Raw genomic sequence first — 20,436 nt, 5'->3', positions numbered from 1 at the left:
CAGCGAGAAACTGTTGAATTGGAATTCATTTGCAAAATGATACAATTAACTTAGGCTTGAATAGAGACTGGGAGTGGCTAAGTCATTATGCAAGGTAACCTATTTCCCCTTGTTTTTTCCTACCCCCCCACCCCCCCAGATGTTCTTGTTAAACCCTGGATTTGTGCTGGAAATGGCCCAACTTGATCATCATACACATTGTAAGGAGAGTGATCACTTTAGATAAGCTATTACCAGCAGGAGAGTGGGGAGGGGGGGAAATATTTTTTCATGCTTTGTGTGTATATAAAAAGATCTTCTACACTTTCCACAGTATACATCCGATGAAGTAAGCTGTAGCTCACGAAAGCTTATGCTCAGATAAATTGGTTAGTCTCTAAGGTGCCACAAATACTCCTTTTCTTTTTGCGAATACAGACTAACACGGCTGTTACACTGTTTAAATCAGAGTCTAAGCCATTTAACAATCACTCAGTTTTATTCACATGTACAAGTTGACATAGTGTTAAATACAAATACAGAAGCTCTAAAAACAAAATACTGTTTAAAAACATTCTAAAAAAAGTCACATATTGCTTCAAGCTTAGATGGTATTTTCCCTATAGTTCTTAAAGTGAATTCAGTGCTCACAAAAGCTAACAAAACAGCATGAGGCAGCTTTCCCTCCTTCTACCCCTATTTTTAGAGGAGCTAACTGTAGAGTTGAGGGTCAGGCTCCATTTATGGCTTTGCTGCTGAGTGATCTAGGAATGGACTGAAACCAACAATTCATTGCACGTAGATCCTCAGATTAACAACTTGTGGTCACTATAACCATTTGTCCAACTCAGAGAGACTTTCAATGCTGGTGCATTACATTATAAAATTTATATATTTAAAGACAGATGTACTTTTGCCAGGATGAAAAATTGGATGGTGTACAGCTGCTGCCTCAATTAAAGTGGATCAAAACAAGTTACTAGGAATACAAGACTGTTCATTATAAGTCAAATTTGGCTCTACAGCTAGACAATGTACCTTTCAGCATCTTACACTGAAATTTAGATAATTACAGGATGCAAGGAAGATGTGACAGCATGATTCAACACAAGCATGCTACTCTATTGTATAAAGCCATTCTTTTACAGTTTTCATTGCAACACTGTACACAAAGTACACCAAACTAGTCTTCATAGAACTTGTGAAGTTGACAAACTGCAGCATTGTATTAGTGAAATCTATTGAGTGTCACATAATGCTGTTAAGTATCTGGTGAATGAAGGGACACCCTTCAGAGTTTTAGTGAAGACTTAGCAAAAATACTATGAAATATTTACCACAAAGTATAATAAACACAAGTCTTGTCTTCAAAACGAGGGTTCATTAAGCTGGTAGATTTACTTTTTCTTTAAAATCAACTCAGTGCAAGACAAGCTTCTGTCTCCTCTAAACAGAAGGTTGGGACATTTAGTCTAGCTAGATGTTTTTAAGTTTCTCATCTAAGAGAGAGTGCTTCAGCGAATCCATCTCTAATGCAGGCCGCAAGTGTTGTGACTGATGTGTTTATTTTCAAAAGGTTATCTTGAAGAGTCAGAGAAGGATCAGCAGCTTTCCCAATTAAAAAAAAAGTCTTCAGGAAAAACCTGCCTCTCAACTCAGGCTTTACCTGAGTTACCAAAATGTCAGTCAATGCACATAATTCAGTGCCGTTTTTAGCCACAGCCTTGTACTGCAGAACCATCCAACTGACAGGCATACGACCTGATTTTGTGACACTACTGCCTTTTAGCAAGTTAGCCAACAGCTGTTCCTGTCAAAACGAACTTGGCCAGAGGGTGAAAACAGAACAAGCCCTTTAAAAAAAAAAGTCAACGAAGAGAAACTGATGCTGTAGCTTAGGTAGGGCATAAACCTTATATAGGATATTTAAACAAATCTACTGAATCTTTAAATACTAGAAGACCAAGGCAGTAGTTTGGCTGATTTGATATCTGCACTGAAAGTATGGAACAAAAAGACTGAACATTAGGTACTTCAGAATATTCCAGCAAAGCCAGAGATGCACCCAATGTTCTGAGTAAAAGCAGTTTTTAGAGAAGGCAGTGGAGAAACGGGCACCACCACTTTTGTTTATCCAATGCAGTTGTTAGTATAGGGCTATTGGAGCTTCTGTGCTGCTGTCTGCGGGGAGATAAATTAACCCTGAGAACAGAAGAGGGCATTTGGAACTAGACCATGTTTTCAGCAGCTGTATCTTGAGGGAAAGTAAACTAGGCCCCAGATAGTGGAAAGATGTCAAGTTAAGTTAAAAATTTGACATGCAGTGGACTAGGATGGCCTCAATACTGTGCACTGATCTGGAGGAAGGGAGATCTACTAAGCAGCTCAATTTTAGTCAATGTTACTGGCCACAAATAAAGTTACAGAATATTTTCAATTGTAAGCAAATGGTGCGTCTATTAAAAAACCCTTTAGTGACTAGTTTTAGAAGGCTAGGCTTTTAGAAAGTTGTATAAAATCTATTAGGTGTTTTGATTCCTTTTTGTAATTCTATTGTAAGTGAAAAGTTTTTAAAGCCAGAAAATGAGGCCATGTCTTAGTGTTATTAAAATACAGGAGGATTTAATAAGTTAGTTTTAATTATCTCTGGCCTCAGTGACATACAACTTTCAAAATATTATTTAGCCTAATAGTAACCATTTAAACTTAAATATTACTGAGCAAGCATGGCTTTCAATTTGGCTAGTTTCAGCCAGCCTTTCATTGAGGAAAGCCTGACTATTCTAGACTGAGTCACACCAACTCCTATATTACTACTAACCTTAGATTTTTGGATTCCAGTTTACTTATTGCCATTTGTTTACTTTACTTTCTGCATTTCACTACAGTGAAGTTAAGCAGACTGCTCAAATGCATTAAGCACACAGTTACAACACTTCCAATAATAGGGGCATAACATTTCTCATAACAGATTTTAAAAGTTTTGTTTAAAACAATCTGAAATGTTAAGTGTAATCAAGCTATGTCAAAAGCGGTCAGTGATTCCAAAGCAGCCTGTAAAAGAATGAACCTCAGAACTATTACATTACCACCACCGCACTTCAAAGAGATCTCAAAAAGCGTGCAACTAACTATTGCAAGGATCTGTTTAAGCTCACATTTACTACAAAACTAAAAATTCCATTTAGAACTACTGAGTAAAGAAACAAATTGAGGAGCCAACCTCAATTACTGGCAGTCCTACATTGTACAAAAAACAGATCCACCAAGTAAAAATAGTCAAGAGATTTCATTAGTCTCCAGTTACTAAGGAGTTTGTTTTCCTTTCCCCTTGGTAGGGAGTTACGAATGCGCCTCCAGGACAGATATGACCCCATGAAAACTTCATTTGCAAATGTTTATCAAAATTGTTCTGCAAATCTAAAACCTCAAAGTATTATTAACCATACTAAACCAAATGGAATGCATACCAGTGAAATACTCTCTCCACTCTCCAGATACAAACGTTAAAAATAAACAAGACTAATGAATTGGCTGGTGTCTGGTCAATGAAGTGTATTTTGAAATATATACAGTCTTCATTGAGAGGCTGGTATTGAAATAATTAAGCACAAAATGGGTGTTTTTACTAACTCAGTATGATGGTATCAGGTCAAGACTGGTACAGCAAGCAACTGTCTATTGACCAACAGCCATCAGATAATGATTGTCAACATCCATCATTTGGTGTAATAGTCACAGTAATCGCAAATTAATCCTGTGACTTCTCACTTGGAAAATAAGTCACCACAATAACTAGATCATATTAATCTATTCCACTGACATTTTAAAAAACAGCAATGAAACTCAATTGAAGAATATCTGCATGATTCACTAATTACTGAAAGTTTAGACAAATATCAAGTATTTAAAAAAGTCTCCACTATATAATAGACAATCCCTAACAGCTGTTTTCATGAGCCCAGTATTCATTGGGTCTCAGATTATTGTGTACCAGAGCCACTAGCTTCCAGGTTAGATATTGGAGTCTACATGGTATTTTGGACATGTTGAATCAAGTATTTTAAATAATGCAATGCAACATACATCACACCCTACGAAAGGTTTCCAACACATCACTATGATCACATGATTTGGGAGTCAAAAAAGGGGGGGGGTCTTTTTATAGGGGCAGTTGAAAGTTTGTGAAATGAACCAATTCTATAAAAGATTTTGTAAAAATTCACTTAGACTTTCAGTATTTTGAAATTGTCTCAAAAGGTTCATTGAAATGCCTCTTAAAAAGACTTCAGAAAAGGAGAAATATTTAAAAATTTAAGGAACTATATTTAAAAACATCTTCAAATGTTATGGCTCCAGCTCTACGCTCTACTGATGAGGTAGGTAGCCAAAATACAAACAAACATTGTAACAGACTGCTGGAAACCCCCTATAAAAACCTTGCATAAGTAGTTTGCACCAATGTCCTGATTTAATATAAATATTTGAGAGATGTCCAAGCAAGGTTTGATTCACCGAGCTCTTGCCGAGTAGCATCTCATGTACTCTGTCATCCAGGGATTATCTGGCGGGGAAGGCTTTACTCTCCAGGTTTGATCCACATCTGTAGAGTGCACTCGCCTTTGAGACAATTTCCTTTTCTCCACTTGCCTTCTGTTCTTTGCTCGTAGTGCAGACTCATGAATCTATCAAGAATTTAGAATTACAGTCAATTTTGTGGAAAAAGTAAGAAGTCTAATTTTTATTCAAGAAAACAAAGTTGTTTAAAAATTTATCCTCAACCTTCACTCCCCAAGCCAACAAGGGAACAATTTGATTCCCCATTACTACAGGATTCCAAAGAGATTATAGAACAGCCTGGGGTAAATATGTTGCTGCCACTAATCACAAAAGGGAGGTATTTTAGTGTTTGTGGTCTCAGATTAGATTAAACTGAACTTTACAAAACAATTGGGATTTCCACCCTCACTCTTTTTCCTCCCTTCATGATTTCACTCCAAGGTAGAGTTGAGGTTGCTTGGTAGCTTTGAGTTTGCATTTCCATACCTTAACATGTTTGAATCTGTGACGCGTAATCCTAACTGAATTTCCTGCATTTGCAGTGCTTTTTTTTAAGAATTACAACACCCCTGTAATTTTATCTTACCCTTAAAATACAGTTACAGTCGAGTATATCTTTAACTTAATTTTCCCCTTCCTTTTGGAAATTTTCGTTTTTAAAAATTCATACGTAAATACCAAAACCCAAAAGAATGCAATCATAAGATATTTCTATTGATCTGAAGATGAATTAACAAGCTTATTTTTATTTTAACTTAAGGGCAGCTTCACCAGTACACCACAGCAGTCCTTAACGTTCAAAGCATACTGTACTTACAAAATTGATCCTTAGTTTGCAACTGACATATTGGTTTAAAGGGCAGTGTTTGGGAGACCAAAAGTATCTAAGTGAGAGAAATGGGAGCGAGCCCCCAAGTCCCAACATCTGGGCCTGCACTCCTTCCTCAGTTATCCCAACAGTGCTCCTTCTGTGCATAGCAGAGCCCTAGGGAACCTTTCAAACACTGACGCCCAAGTTAGTAGGCTGTTGGAGAACCTTGAAGGAGGAGGTGTCAAGTCTCCCTCATACTAATGAGTCAATACAATCAATAGAATGATCGCATGCAAGTAAACTGTAGAGTAAGGCTGACGGTTGGCTTGAGTTGCAGCCAGTGTGAACGGCCCCACTTCAGAGTCCCTTGAGCTGTTGAACTGACCCTGTAGAATCATAACAGTTAGATACGGTAATTAAATGTAGCTTAATTACAGCTTAATTTCTTCAAATATAATTATGCACAAGATTTCCATGAGCTTTAACTATATGGAAAATTAAGAGTGTTATTCTATTCCTAACATCATTCAGGAAAAAAGAAAGACTAACAGTGGGTCCTAAGAAATTTTTGCTGTAGTTAATTTTAAAACTCAAACTAACTGATTTGCTTGTACATTTTAAAAGAATGTCATGGTATACTTGAGTGCTATAGGCTCAGAGCATTTTTCACAAATCAAAGATAATCTCAGTGTAAGAGCAAGACAGAACTCAACCTTAACTATGGACTCACAACCAGCATCTCCATAATTTGGCCAGCATCCATGAGTACCCCAAGATTAGCCTAATAAGGTTCTACATTCTACAGGATAGACTAAGGAACATGCTGTAGAAGAGAAAAAACAAGCAAGCCTTTTTTATATTAAGAATGATTAATATGTGGACTTCCAAAAAGTTGATTTGGGGGATCATGCAGGCTGCTATGCAATAAAATACACATTTGCACCTATTTTCAGTGGCATTGGTCATAGTCAGCCTCCTCCCCATCCCAAAAACCTGTGGAACTATGGTTCTGGAACACATGTATTCAAGAACAAAGTGATACCATATCCCAGCAGATCTAAGTGGCAATAGTTACACCTAATTAAAAGGCAACATGACTGTACATAAAGGCCTTGTATGTAGAGAGATTATGCAGCTGCACAAACCACTACCCACTTGCAGCTGTTTGATCATAAGCCTTCAGAAACATCTGCTTTTTCATGAAGAGTTCTGGAAGAAAAGCTAGTCATCCCAGGTCTGCATGATGTGATCCCACCAATCCGTGCTTGTAGTCCTGCTCCAGAAGGATCAGCCTACATATGGGTAATCTGCGACTATGACAATAGGCATGAGCAGCTTCAGTCAGGTTGCAGCTGCCATATCTGTGACCCTCTGCCAAGAGATGCCATCAGTAGGACAATTACCGCTGCCAAAACATCCATCAGTGTATCTCAGATACTCTGCCCAATTCCCAAAATAGGAGAGAGTGTGAGCTGGAGAAGGTCTTCCTCCAGTGCTGGATCCAAGTTGCAGACCCAAATGGCTTGCCTGAATGCATTGGTAGGCTCCAGTCAAGTTCCACAGGATGGGCAGAGACGTTCTCCTGCAATACATAAATGACCCAAGCCCTAGAGTGTCTGTAGCTACCTAGGGTGCTGAGAAACCTGGGATATGCCCCAGAAACCTCAATGTCTGACTCTGGTCTAACTCTGGTCTCTGTATGCAGTGTGGATGCATCAGCATGCCTGAGAGACTCGCATAGCAATGCAATGTGGACATTTGCGTGAGAGCTTGGAAAGAATGGGTCCCAAAGACCCAGGTGTGCTATGCAGCATAGCCATACCCTTGGTCCACTGTCATGGGACATCAGGACTTGACATACTACGATGATGTAAAACCTAGTCTTTGTGCACCAAAACACACCCGTTGACTTGAGCAGGAGTTTTGGGTGAACAAGGAATAAAGGGCTCAGGCCCAAACAAGGTCAAGGTCAGCCATTCTGTAAGATAGTGTGTTACAACAGTCAGAAGTGTCACCATTTTGGAATAATGAGTTGTTCTTCAGACATAATAATATTTTACTATCCAGCAATACTATCAGGTTCAACATTTACAACTTCATAATGTTACTCAGCTTCCAAGGGACTGACGCAGAGGGATTCACTCATCAATAGCTGAGCCACTTATTTCTAGGCTTGAGCTTGTCTACCTGTCTGTTTGCTTTGGGACACTTGCTGCTAACTGCCCACTTCTGATCGACTTTCAGTTATGGAGTTCAGACCGTGGGGGTACATTTATTTCATCCACTTTGTCTTATTTCAGCACTACTGGAAAAAAAAAAAAAAAAAAAAGAACTATGCATTAATCAGAGGCTGCACCAAGGGGTCATTTAGTCTGGAACCTTTCAAAGCGATTGGCAGTTTAGAAATTAGGGGACATTTAAAGCTTCTATCTGCACATCTATGTCAGTCAGGGGGTGTGAAAAAACCACACCCCTGATTGACCAGATATGCAGACAAAAGCCCCGGTATAGACACAGCTGTACTGACAGAAGCGTGTTTCTGTTGGCATAGCTATCATCATTTGGGTGGGGGTGTTCCCATACCAGCATAAAAACTTGTCAGCACAGGCTGTGTCTACACTCGGGTAGGCTGCAGCAGTATTCTTAGATCCAACCAAAACCAGCTACAGATTTATTCACTAGTTTTCTTACAGTAGAAGTAATCTGTTTGCTTGAAACATTAGTGATGGGACCAAAGTATTGGTCCAAGTTCATTTGGATTCTTCAGACAGGAGACTTTGATTCTTCATAAGCAGTTGCTCTCCCCACCCAAGTTCTATAATGAGACATTATCATGTCCAATGACAGATAATTGACATCTACATAGATAACAGGACCCCATCTTCAGCATCTCACAGGAGCAGGCCCTTAATGAAGAGGGGAAGGGAGGGGAGGGTTGGGATGGGATGTGCGTTCACTATATTATTTGTCTAGGAAGGAGTTTATAAATTATGTACTGTATGACAGAGTGGCACAACCACTACAGTTAAGACCAAAGCATTTTAGTTCTTGTGGTCATCACTGAAATAAAGCCTTGATTGTGAATTTGATTTTCTTCAGGGTAGAATTAAGGTAGGTTGTGTTCCTTGTTTGAAGAGTGCAACCTTAACTGAATTTCCTGGAGTTTTTTAAATTCTAACATTCTTTAAACGTACCGTGCACCCAAACCATTGGTATGACTCCAACCTTAGAGTTTGAATTGAAATGTATATAAAGAATGTATGCATTTACACACTGGGGCAAAAGGTGAAAGCCAATGAAAGGAAAGGCATCTATTAGAAGAGCCATTCTGATGTCCTTAGGACAAGATTTTCCTAAAGCAATCAGTGATTTTGGGTGCCTATGTTTTTAGATGCCCAGTTTGTCACCTCAACAACCTGAGTTTCAGAGGGTGGGTACTTAACACTACCTGACAGTCAGGCCTGCAGGATGTGCAAGTGGGCACCCAAATATTTTTAGGAAGTGACTGATTTTTTGCTTCTTAAGCCTTAACGTTGCATTCATAGGGCAGGGGACACCTACTGTTTAACTGAAAGAACACGTTACACAGAACTCAATTTTCCTAAACTTGGAAAAGATAAGTCCAAGTGAGTCCTGTAGGATTCAAGCCTGGAGCTCTAGAGAATTTAGGTATTTCAAATCTAGTGTCTCCCAGTCCACCACTCCCAAAGTGTCATTCCTTCTGACTAATACAGAGTGACAAAATAGCATAGCACAACTAAGCGAGGAAAACTTTTCAAGACATTAATGCCCCAAAGAAGTCCTGGATGCAGGTTAAAGAAGATTATAACATTGGTAACTAGTAACAATAAGAGGATAGTGAATTTTATTTATGGATAATCAGTATTATTCCTCTTTCTCTATAGATGTGGGGGAAACTAAACTGTAAAAAAATATTTGAATGTTTTGCTTACTTCATGTGCTGAAGCAGAAGCACAGACGTTGTGAGTTTTCTGGCTCCCTGTATCTGTACGTTTTTCTCCCCAGCCATATAAAGCAAATGGATGTTTATGCTCCTTTGCTGCATCTGTCCTTTGAGGACTTTTAGCTGATCTTCGATCTTTCTGACTGGACAAGGCACTTCGACTTGGATGTTGTCCTGTACGGCTGGTTGATTTGTCAGTTTCTTTTACCAAAGTCTGTTCTGCATCTTTTTCTTGGTTGTCTCCCTCTGTTTCTTTCTCTAAGGAGAAAATAAGAAAGCAGTTTGACTTTAAAACATTTAGCGACAAAGACTGCATATATATACATGCCTGAACAACAGTTAAAAAAAAAAATCATCTCTTCTTGAAGTTGTATTGAAAGATAAAAAGGAACAGTCTGCAGTTGCATGACTGCAGATACACCCCCATTAAGTCTCATTTATACAAAACATCTTCCCCTCATTAGTGTCAGACTGGCATAAGGAGTATGCTAGTCATTTTGTAGTTTTGGACATCAAGTATCAAATACTTAAAACAAGTGCATTCAATATAAGCGCGTGACCAAAGCCACCTAGCAGCACTTGACGGCTGTCACGGTACTCAGTCTATCAGCAGCATTTCCACCGACTCCCTAGCCTACCTATTCCATCTTCTTGCAACTTTTTTCAAGTAGTTAACAAATATGTGGACATATGGCATTTAAACTCTACCAGGCACACTGAAGATAGCGACAGATTTGATCAGAGTATGTGAAACAGGACCTCACGCTTAATTTGGGCTTCCTCATGTGAAAGCTTTCGTGTTTCCTGATTACACACTTTTGCCAACTGTATCCTGCTGATATTTCCATGGGAAAAAACGCTTCCCAAAATAGCTTTCTGTAAGTGTCCCACTTAACACACTGTGCCATGCTTGACGCAGAGCCTATAATACTGCTTTCTGCAGATTCCTTTCAAAACACCAAAAGTCAACAGGGTTATATTTTTCCCCAGGTATTTGAGGGTTTGTTCTCTTTTTGCTGATGACGTTTTAAGTAAATTATTTTACACAAGTGTACTTAATATGGAATCAAAAGAATGGCCAGCAAATTCAACTGTCCAGCACTGCAGGACTTCAGTGTTAGAGAAGCCATCTTGCTCCTGAAAATCAAGTTTTATTTAGTTTCACAACCTGCCTTTGCAAGAAAAGTTAGACTATCCCTTGCCTTCAGATTACCTGAGCTTAGTTAGAAAGTCTATGCTCATTCTCCCCTACCTCCATCGGATCACGAACATTCAAACTGAGCCCCAGCCTCCAGCATGCCCAACTGTGTACACTGCTCCATCATACTCCACTCTAATTGGCAGCTCTGCTCTAGTGTTCACCTCATTCTTCCACCTCCACAGCTGTTTATTGTGCTCCACTTCCTCTCAGACATCCCCCACTCAGACTGCCAACTCATTGCTGTTGTCCCTGATGTTACCCATCCGTTGACCATGCACAGTGGGAAGGAAAAGTGACACTTTAGAAAAGCAGTTCGATACTCGTCCTGAGTGGACACTAGGATTTCTCCCCAGCCTGGTCAGCACAGTTCCAAAGAGCGTTCTACGTGCGTTCAAGAAGGGCCTTTCAAGGTTCTATCTGTGACACAGACCCCTGGTTCACAGTACACAGATGAATTAACTGTTAGAAAGTTTGCTCAAATGCCAGAAGGCTTCCCTCTTTCTTGTAAGAAAACAAAACCATTTCCATCCCAGAAAATGAACCCTCCCCCCCCAAAAAATCCTTGTGTAGTTCTCCCTGCCTTGAGTTGTTATATTTTGCCCAGACCAGTAACAAATATGTATAATGAAAATTTCTTTGAAATTTACAGTAAAAGCCAAACGGTTTTAAAAGTTAATGACAAAAATATTAGGGCACAAGAGGAGATTATGAAAGGACCTTAGAACAGACTATTCTGCGAGTTCTACTTTAAATAAAAGTCATTTTTCTGTTATGAAGACACAGTGATCACAATGTAAATCAAAGTACTGCTATCATGCTGGTGGTCTCTATGCCCAAATGCAAGCTAACCCCCTACCCCCAAGCATCCAGTTTTAAACTCCACAATGGCACCTGGTGGGCAGTGGCACATACATCCCTCACCCCAAGACTCATGAACTTATGCCAGGTTTGCGCTGTAGAGCAGACTGGGAGCTTGCCTTCCATTCCCGTTCTCCAGATGCCAACACTATGCACAGAGATCTACCCTCAAATCAGGAGGTGCGAGCAAGCCAATAAAAAAAATTCATCGAGATCAGAAAATTTAATGGAGTATTTTGGCTTTAAAATGTGTATGGGTATCTCTTTACCTTCAACCATAGTTTAGGCAGAGCTCCTATTGGACCCAACTTTCAAAAGCAAGCTTATGATTTCACTGAGCATGTAAACTCTAGTACAGTTTGGGTACTTAGCTAGCGCAGGAAAAGGCAGTCACGTAAGAGGAAATAGTCAACGTTATTTTTAGGCTTGGTGGTTTTGGCCATAGGTTGTCACCACAGCTTGCCAGCTTTTTCAAAGACACCATCTGCCCACTATGAAAATTAAGAACACAAATTCTGTAGCCAATAGAGATGAATTGCCTGGGAAGTGGGATAGCATATGCAAACATATGGTGTCCAATTATTACTATTTCTTAGCACTTTTAAACACCATGTGAAATGGGAAAATTCATCTAGCTTGAGGTTGGAGTAGCTAGTGGACTGGGGAAGTCAACGGGGGTTGGGGGGTGCGGAGGGGGAATTTAAGAAAGTTACCAAAAGAAGAAACAGATTCAGTAATATACTTGCCTGCAAAGCTTCACAAACAAAAGGGCAGCATGGAAGACTACAAGAAGGTAGGGGTGAGAGAAAGAATATCCTCCATACACATGGAGTACAGGATGCAGAGTCTGTAGAGTGCAATTCCCACAGTCAACAGCAGTCATTCTTCCCTGCCTCTTCTCCAGCACAGTGCTATCATCAGGTCAACACCTCTTTAAGCCACTTGACTGTGAATTGGGTCACACTACAGCTACACAGCATTTGAATAATTCTCCAGCACAGGCCTTGTCTGCACAAGAACCTGCACCAGTAAAAATTACACTTAATAAAACCGAGTCCTCATGTTAACACATCCATATGTTGTAGGAGGCAACAGGGGATTCTTTAAGGAGGATGAAAAGTGAGCCATCAATCTGTATCCATCAGTGCCATCAACACCTCCACACCAGAACCTTGTTTATGACCTGTATCTAATGAGTCAGTGTGGTGCAGTTGCTAAAGTGGTTTATATTCTGGGATGTACTAACAGGTGTGTGTGTGTGTAAGTAAGACATGGGAGGTAGCTGCCTGCTTAGCACTGGAGTACTGTATCCAGTTCTGGGGGCCACACTAAGATAGATATGGAAAAATTGGAGAGAGTCCAGAGGTGATTAGCAAAAAAGTGATAAAGGCTTTAGAAAACCTGACCTATGAGGAAATGTTTAAAACCTGGGCACGTTTAATCTGGAGAGAAGACAACTGAGTGAGGACCTGATAAGTCTTCAAATACGCTAACAGCTGTTGATCAATTGATCTCCATGTCCACTGAAGATAGAATCATAGAATATCAGGGTTGGAAGGGACCTCAGGAAATCTAGTCCAACCTCCTGCTCAAAGCAGGACCAATCCCCAATTTTTGCCCCAGATCCCTAAATGGCCCCCTCAAGGATTGAACTCACAACCCTGGGTTTAAGCAAGCCAATGCTCAAACCACTGAGCTATCCCTCCCCCCTTGGGACGAGAAGTAATGGGCTTAATCTGCAGCAAGGGATATTTAGGTTAGCTATTAGGAAAATCTTTATAACTAGAAGGGAAGTTAAACATTGGAATAGTCTTCTAAAGGAGGTTGTGGAATTCCAGTCATTGGCGTTTTTAATGAACAGGTTAGACAAACATCTGTCAGAAATAGTCTAGGTATACTTGATCCTGCCTCAGCACAAGGGGCTGAACTAAATGACAGATCCCTTCCAGCCCCACATTTCTATGATTCTATAGAACGTGTAATGTGGATGCAGACCATGTTAAGGAAAGAAACAGTTTTCAAGTTAGTTGACAAAGGCCATGCAGAAGGAATCTTTATTTGGCACTCCAACTCTTGTGTTAAGTGGCTCCCTTCCAAATGAACATAAGCCTGTGTGACAACTTTCTATGCGATAAGTTGTAAGACGTGCACTAACCAGCACTGAAATCTAAATAGGACTTATTTCTTCAGGAAAGACTGCTACACAAAAGGACCAAGGAAGAAGCAGTAGTCCCCATAAGTGTCGCTGCAACAGTGAAATATTCCTAAATTAGAACAAGAAGTGCTAACCACAAGCAATGCACAAATCTCACAATAGCCATACAAAAAAAGGCACAAGATTTTTAGTACAAAATTAAACTAATGAATAAAGTTGCAGTCTTAGCTCTTAAACAAAAATTAAAAAAAAAAGAGAAATGCATAGTACATGATAAACAAGCACATCTTCTTGTAAGACCCTATCATATAACTGCAGTGTGTGGGTGGATGTCAGTCACAAAGCTTGGAAGAGCTAAGTAAAGAAAATGCTGATATTTAGCTACCCACACAGAACTTCTAATTAAATTGTTCAAGAGAAGTGACTGGAAAGTGTAGATACTACCTCTTCATAAATTTTCCTCTCCTTGTGCTTTGAAAATACCCAGCATAACAGTTCACAGTATGACCAGAGAAGAGGGACTTTTCCTTAAACAAAAAAAAACACACGCACAAACAACTTATTCTGCCTTTATCGAGATGCTAAAAATCTCATTTGAAAAATTATGTTTCAGATTCTCTTGCTAAGGCTCATGAGTGCATGAACAGTTGCCACAAAAGGATGTCATGTAGTCAGTCATGGCAAGTTAGCAGGAACCATAGGGGTGTGTTTTTCTGGAAACCAGCACATCTTGTGAGAAGTGTGTGTTGCTTATTTGCATCATGTCAGCCTCGTGTGACAGGTTGTTTTCATCACTCAAAAGCCCTCCAAGCAGTTTTAAGGTGATGGCATCTCAAAGTGTTGGTTCATATAGTTCCCCAAAACATAAATTAGATGTTAATGTAGGGCTGCGTGCACCTCTAAATTAACAAGATGTGTATACCAACTTCTGCACTACATTGCAGCAAAGTATTCCATTGGAACAAATATCAGCGCTAAGACTGATGTTTGTAGAATATTTGCCTCTGCTCCCCAGGACGTTCCTGCTAGCTTCTGGATCAAGGCAGTGCAGGAGGAGATCTTTTCTTTAAGTGTTCTAGATGGGAACGATATGTTAGACTATGGTGCAATTTGACTCCTAAATGGGTGTCAACCGGCTGGAAAGGGAATGAACAATCCTCAACACAGATTGTAAGGGGCTGATTGGTCTGATGATGGAAAGTTGTGGCCACTATTTTAGATTCACTTAGTGTAAGTAGCCAAAGCATTCATGTCCTGGCTAAGCAACCCTTGGATATCGTGTAGATCAGAGGTGGGAAAACTACAGCCCGCGGGCCACATCCAGCCCATGGGACCGTCCTACCTGGCATTTGAGCTCCCAGCCGGGGAGGCCAGCCCTGGCCCCTCCCCGGCTGTTCCTTCTCCCCCACAGCCATGCCGCTGTGTGGACAGCGCTCTGGCCCACCATGCCTGTAGTGCTGCTTGTGCCCGCCCACGTCCCAGGCTTTCCAATAAGCCCGTCCTGCTGCTCTGAGCGGCATGGTTAGGGGGTGGGAAGCAGAGGGAGGCAGGGTTGGATAAGGGGCAGGAGGCCCTGGGGGGCAGTCGGCATTTCTGCGGGGGGGGGGGAAGTGGCACACGTGTGGTCAGAAGACAGGGAGCAGGGGGAGTTGGATAGAGGGTGGGATCGGGGGGTGGTCAGGGGACAAGGAGCAGGGTTGGATGGGTCAGAGGTTCTGAGGGCAGCAGTCAGGGGATGGGAAGTGGGAGGGGGCGGGGCCAGGCTGTTTGGGAAGGCACAGCCTTCCCTATTGGGCCCTCCATACCGTTTCAGAATCCTGATGTGGCCCTCGGGCCAAAAAGTGTAGACAGTTACCCACATCAGCGAGGGAGATCTACATATATGTACTTATTCTGTCACTCCCCTGCTGTGGGGAAAAACTCTAGCAGCTCCCTGCCACAGGGAAAGGCTCCAGCCACGGGGTAAGGCTCTGGCAGCTCCCCTCTACCAGAGTTTTTCCTCACTGCCTCCCCATACCAGAGCCTTTTACTGTCATGCGTAGGTACACACGGTAGTGTCAACACAGCCTGATTTCACAACAGCACATAGCTACACACACCATTGATGGTGGTATGTGGCATAGAGATACTCTAAAGATACAATGTTCTCAGAACTCCAGTAACTAGCATGTAGCTTTCCTTGCTGCTGCTTTTTGCCACAGAACCTGCTTATGTAATTTTAAAGATACACGGATACCATAGCAACAATTTACATAAGTAGCTGTGAATCAGGAGAAGAGTTTGTTTCTTTAAAGATACTCCACAAATGCCGCAGTTACAGTTTCCCACTAGCCAGGGTCATCACAACACGTGATTTACAGTCATCAATGTACCTGGTACTTCAATACCATATTCACTTTACAAAAAATGCTGCAAGAATAGTGGTGTTAAAAGGAATACGTGGAACTTCTGTGGTTAAAGCGTTTCACCTCACAAAGCACTTAATAGTATAGATGCCCTAATACATCCATATACATAGTATGACTGCTTATCACATCTTCTATTTTGAGTTTCATATTTTTACTTAATTTACATGTTATTATATTGTAGATCTGTCAGAGTCCGACTTTGAGGCACAGTAACTCCTCGCTTAACGTTGTAGTCATGTTTCTGAAAAATGTGACTTTAAGCAAAATGATGTTAAACGAATCCAATTTCCCCATAAGAATTCATGTAAATAGGGGGAGTTAGGTTCCAGGGAAAAAATTTTCACCAGACAAAAGACACATACATACACACAATTTTTAAGCAATTTAATACTGTACACAGCGACGATGATTGTGAAGCTTGGTTGAGGAGGTGAAGTCAGAGGGTGGGATATTTCCCAGGAGGTGCCTTAGTGCTAAATTATGAACTAGCAATCAGCTGAGCCCTCAAGAGTTAACCCATTGTTGTTAATGTAGCCTCACAAGCTACAAGGCAGCAGAATGAAGGGAGGGGAGACAGCATGGCAGACAGAGAGAGACACACACCATGTGAAAGAGATGCGCATTGCCCCTTTAACTACGCTGGCTCCACTCTGAGTACACTGCCTTTTTAAGTAGATCAGCAAGTTGAGACAGAAGCTGCTATCAGGAAGCTCTCTCTGTCCTGAGCCCGGTCCCTGTCCTGTCCCCACCCCTGCTCTATGGAAATGGGATAAGCTGGGTGCAGGAGCAGGGAGGAGGGGGACACCCTGACATTAGTACCACCCCCCGCCCACACACACACCCCCCAAGCAGGAGGCTCCAGGGAGCAGCTCCAAGGCAGAGGGCAAGAGCAGCACATGGCAGTGGAGGGAGGGACAGCTAAACTGCTGGCAACTGATAGCCTGCTGAGCAGCTGCTGCACAGGGAACTTAGGGGAACAGGGAGCTGATAGGGGGGCTGCTAGTCCACCCTGGTTCCAATCCCCCACCAGCTATTGCAAGGGGCTGCTCTTCCTGCAAGCAGTGGACAAAGCAGACAGCTGCCAAACGACATAAGGGAGCATTGCACAACTTTAAACAAGCATGTTCCCTAATTGATCAGCAACAAAACAACGTTAACCAGGACGACTTTAAGTGAAGAGTTACTGTATTGTAGGTGCCAGGTACCCATTCACTGCAATGGGAGATTCTAGTGCTCAGGAACTCCCAAGGATTAGGCCCTATGGTGTCTGCACGAATCACACTTGCACTTGTGTGACTGGCTAGAATACAATACAGTTCAGGAATAACTGAAAGTAGTTACTACACAATGCTGGGTGACAAGAATTGGTAGTGGACAAGGGTCCACACAGCCGGTTATCACAACTAGCACCTGTGTTGGCAGTCTTGACAGAACATAAGCAATGAATGAGCATGAGAATCAGCTGCACTTGCCCTAGAAATAGCCTCTCTGGGGTACGCAAGGCACATCAACAGGGCAGAGCAGGAAGATGTGCACAGATGCTGCCCATATGATGCACAGAGCGCTTCAATTTCCAAGATTATTGTGTTTATGAAACATACCAGACATTCGCTTAATCTGGAATTATATAATTCCCTGAGCTACAAACATACAATACAATGCAATTTAACATCCCATGCTGTTGTTTTTCGTAGTCTTATTATTGCAAGGATAAACTAGAGGATTGTCTATACTTCATTATAGATAGGACTCAAAAGAAAAAGACAGGATTTTTTAAAGAATTATTTACAGTGCCACACCACCAAGATTCATTGTTTTCACAAACCAAAATATTCTCAATATTAAATAAAATCTCTCCACATTTCTAATTTTGGAGTTTTCTAAATATATCACAGTAGCATGTGGACACTGAAAATAAGGTAAAACAAAAAATAAAAGACTCAAGCAGACCAGAGCCTAGGGTACAGTCACTTATACTTGCACTTCCCCATTCCATCCCAAATCACCACCTCTGTTATCAGGAATAAACTTCAACACTGCTCCTGCACCAGGCTCTGAAGGTGGGAAGATTAGAATACAATCTGATCTTTGGCAAACTGTTCTACAGTAATGGACTAGCACCTAAAATACTTTGTCTCCAGCTACCAGTGGCTTCATTCTGGGTTCTTCCAGATCATTAACACAGGGGTCTTGGAGGAGAGTTGGGAACCAAGTGGCAGGCACAGAGGTAGCTTGGTCCAAGCTCTTTAAGAATTATAATTTAATTGAACTCAGAAGCAAGGGGGAAAGCCAGCAAGAAGGTGTGGAAAATTGGTACAGTGTGTTCTTTGGTTAGCCAGGTAAAGGGTATTGAAACCTTACGAAAGGGTATTGAATTATGAAAGTAGGAGTCAACTGCTAGACCAATTAGCTTCCAAGCCAACAATAAGTTAGGAGGCTGCAAGTAACTAGAAATCGCTTGAGCCAGGGAGCTTAAAAAAAACACCTATTTGTGCATCACCCTTGGCAAGCAGGAAAGTTATGTCAAGTGGGGAGACCTACACAGGCAGTTCTTGTAGAATTTAAGCCTTACAAGGAAAAACGTGGGTCATAAAAAAGCCTTCCAAATGGGAACGTAGCATAACCAAAGCAGCATTATCTGTCTGAGCCTACAGGCAGTCCTCCCAACAGGCCCCAGCCAGGAACAGCTTTAAGAATAGTGAAATTAACAAAACCTTCACAGGGCAGCTGCTCTGGGCACCAAATCACCACATTCATGGGCACCAATTCACAGGAGGGTTGGGGTTGTTTGGTTTTTGTTTGCTTGCTCCTGCACCTTTTGCGTGGGGCACTGAAAGCGCTTGCTGCTTTGGGTGACAAGGGACCCGGATCCTCATCAGTTTCAGCGATGCCTTGCGGGCATCAGCCAAGCTGTCAAGAATCACATGATTCTCCTGCTGCGGAAAGCGGTGAGCGACAGCGGAGACCACCATGGCTGGAGGCCCCACCACAAGAGAGACGCAGAGGGGACAGTAACAGATTCTCCGCTCCCCCACCCACGGGCGAGCAGAAAGGCCCGTGTCTTACATCAGCCAGGCCAGGAGCAAGGGAAGGCAGGAAGCGCCTTCCCCTTGCACCACCCAGAGCAGGGATAGCGATGGGGGATTTTAATCAGAAACCCGCTAGTGGAGGCTGCTATGGCCGACGGAGCTGCAGAGTCTGGCAGCTTCCCAGGGGCCGCCCGACGCGCCCAGGAGCAGCCCGAGAGGGGGAGCCGGGCGGTTTGACACCTGCCTCCCACCCTGGCTCTCCCGGCCCGATACCACGGGCGGGGAGCACCTGCCCACGGGCAGTCAGGGCGCGGCCCCTCCAGAGCCGGGCTCCCGCCGCCCCCGGCCCCGCCTGCTACCTACCCGCCGCGCTCAGGGGCTCCGCCAGGCTCGCCTTCCCCGCTACTCCCGGCTCCCCAACGCGGCTGCGGCCGCCGGGACCGGACGCGATTGGCTCTGCCGCCTCCTGCTGCTGCTGCGCGGCCGGGGGGCTGGTGCTGGGGGGCGAGGGGGAGCCGGCGCTGCTGCCGCTGCTGCCCGGCTCCCAGCCGTCCCAGAGCCAGGGCCGGTGCGCCTGCTCCAGCAAGCGGCGGCTGAGGCGGTAGCGCAGCAGCTCCCAGTAGCAGGGGCCGCACGACTCCCACTTGGGCTCCTTGAAGCGCTTCATGTACTCGCTCTTCACGCGGGGCCGCGCGGGCACCATGCCGGGGCCGCTCCCAGGAGCCCGCTCGAGAGACCCCGCTCGGCTTCGCCGCCCCCCACCTCCCGCCGCAAACAGCGCCTAGGCCCGCCCCTCCCGCTGGAACGTTTAAACCCAAACAGCGACGTTCTGTGCCCGCCCCTGCCCTGCTCTGGCCAATCACCGCGGAGGCAGAGCGTCACACTCTCTCTCTCTCTCTTCCCCCCCCCCCCATCCACGTCACAAAGGGGCCCCGTGGAACAGGGCGGAGGGAGAACGCTACAACCTGCCTCTGGCCCCGCACGTTCTCCCTGCCGGGGCTTCCCTCCTACTAGGGCTGTGATGGGGGCTGCAGACACTGTTGTCCCGGCGGGCGTCGGGGCGACTGGGCCCCGTACGGGCTGGAGCAGCGCATCCCCCCATTCCTCCCCCCGTTACAGGCGGGACTGTCCTTGGACGACGGTCACGGGCAGATGCCCCCCCGCTGCCGATCAGGGGCTGCCCCTGAGCCTGAAGGGGCAGCCAGGGGCACTAGCAGTTGATACTGCTTGATAGCGGAGGGGGCTGGAGCTCAAAGTCGGATCAACGCACCAGGAGACAAAAGCGAAGTACAGCTGGCAGCCTGGCTCCTCCCTGACCTGCCCCTCTCCCTCCAGGGCCATGGGGTACAATCTACAGCCCCCCTCCTTTGTGTCTCCCCATCAGCCCTCTTTTAACATACTCTTTCATTAACGCTAGTCCCAGGGATAGAATTGGGCCCAGGTCAGCAACCCAGTGCTTTAAAAAAAAATG

At 43.4% G+C, this 20,436-nt stretch overlaps 1 protein-coding gene across 2 annotated transcripts; it reads right to left on the bottom strand.

Moving 5' to 3' along the window:
- Positions 1–459: 459 nt before the first annotated feature.
- On the bottom strand, positions 460–19,741 carry CCSAP (centriole, cilia and spindle associated protein). Of its 2 annotated transcripts, XR_012158145.1 has the most exons (4): positions 19,329–19,741; positions 9,304–9,572; positions 6,506–6,932; positions 4,598–4,664 (listed from the first exon to the last, which is right to left on the bottom strand). XR_012158145.1 is itself a non-coding variant. In XM_073338057.1 (3 exons), exons 1-3 carry the CDS (start codon positions 19,666–19,668, stop codon positions 4,491–4,493), a joined length of 783 nt encoding a protein of 260 aa, XP_073194158.1. In that variant the 5' UTR covers positions 19,669–19,741; the 3' UTR covers positions 460–4,490. The 2 variants fall into 2 exon arrangements, 1 of the variants encoding a protein (XP_073194158.1); XM_073338057.1 differs by lacking the exon at positions 6,506–6,932 and having other exon boundaries at positions 460–4,664.
- Positions 19,742–20,436: the final 695 nt, after the last annotated feature.

Source organism: Lepidochelys kempii, chromosome 3 (genome assembly GCF_965140265.1).
Source record: "Lepidochelys kempii isolate rLepKem1 chromosome 3, rLepKem1.hap2, whole genome shotgun sequence".
Taxonomy (NCBI): Eukaryota; Metazoa; Chordata; order Testudines; family Cheloniidae; genus Lepidochelys; species Lepidochelys kempii.
The sequence above is the reverse complement of the archived record's forward strand: the minus strand, read 5'-3'. Positions and strand labels throughout refer to the sequence as shown.

What these genes read in the sequence shown, in the direction of transcription:
- CCSAP (XM_073338057.1), bottom strand. Translation starts at nt 19,668, where the DNA reads ATGGTGCCCGCGCGGCCCCGCGTGAAGAGCGAGTACATGAAGCGCTTC. An exon ending in GGAGCCCCTGAGCGCGGCGG is followed by an intron (nt 9,573 to 19,328) that starts GTAGGTAGCAGG and finishes TTTTCTCCTTAG; the next exon opens with AGAAAGAAACAGAGGGAGAC. An exon ending in CTTCTGCTTCAGCACATGAA is followed by an intron (nt 4,665 to 9,303) that starts GTAAGCAAAACA and finishes AATTCTTGATAG; the next exon opens with ATTCATGAGTCTGCACTACG.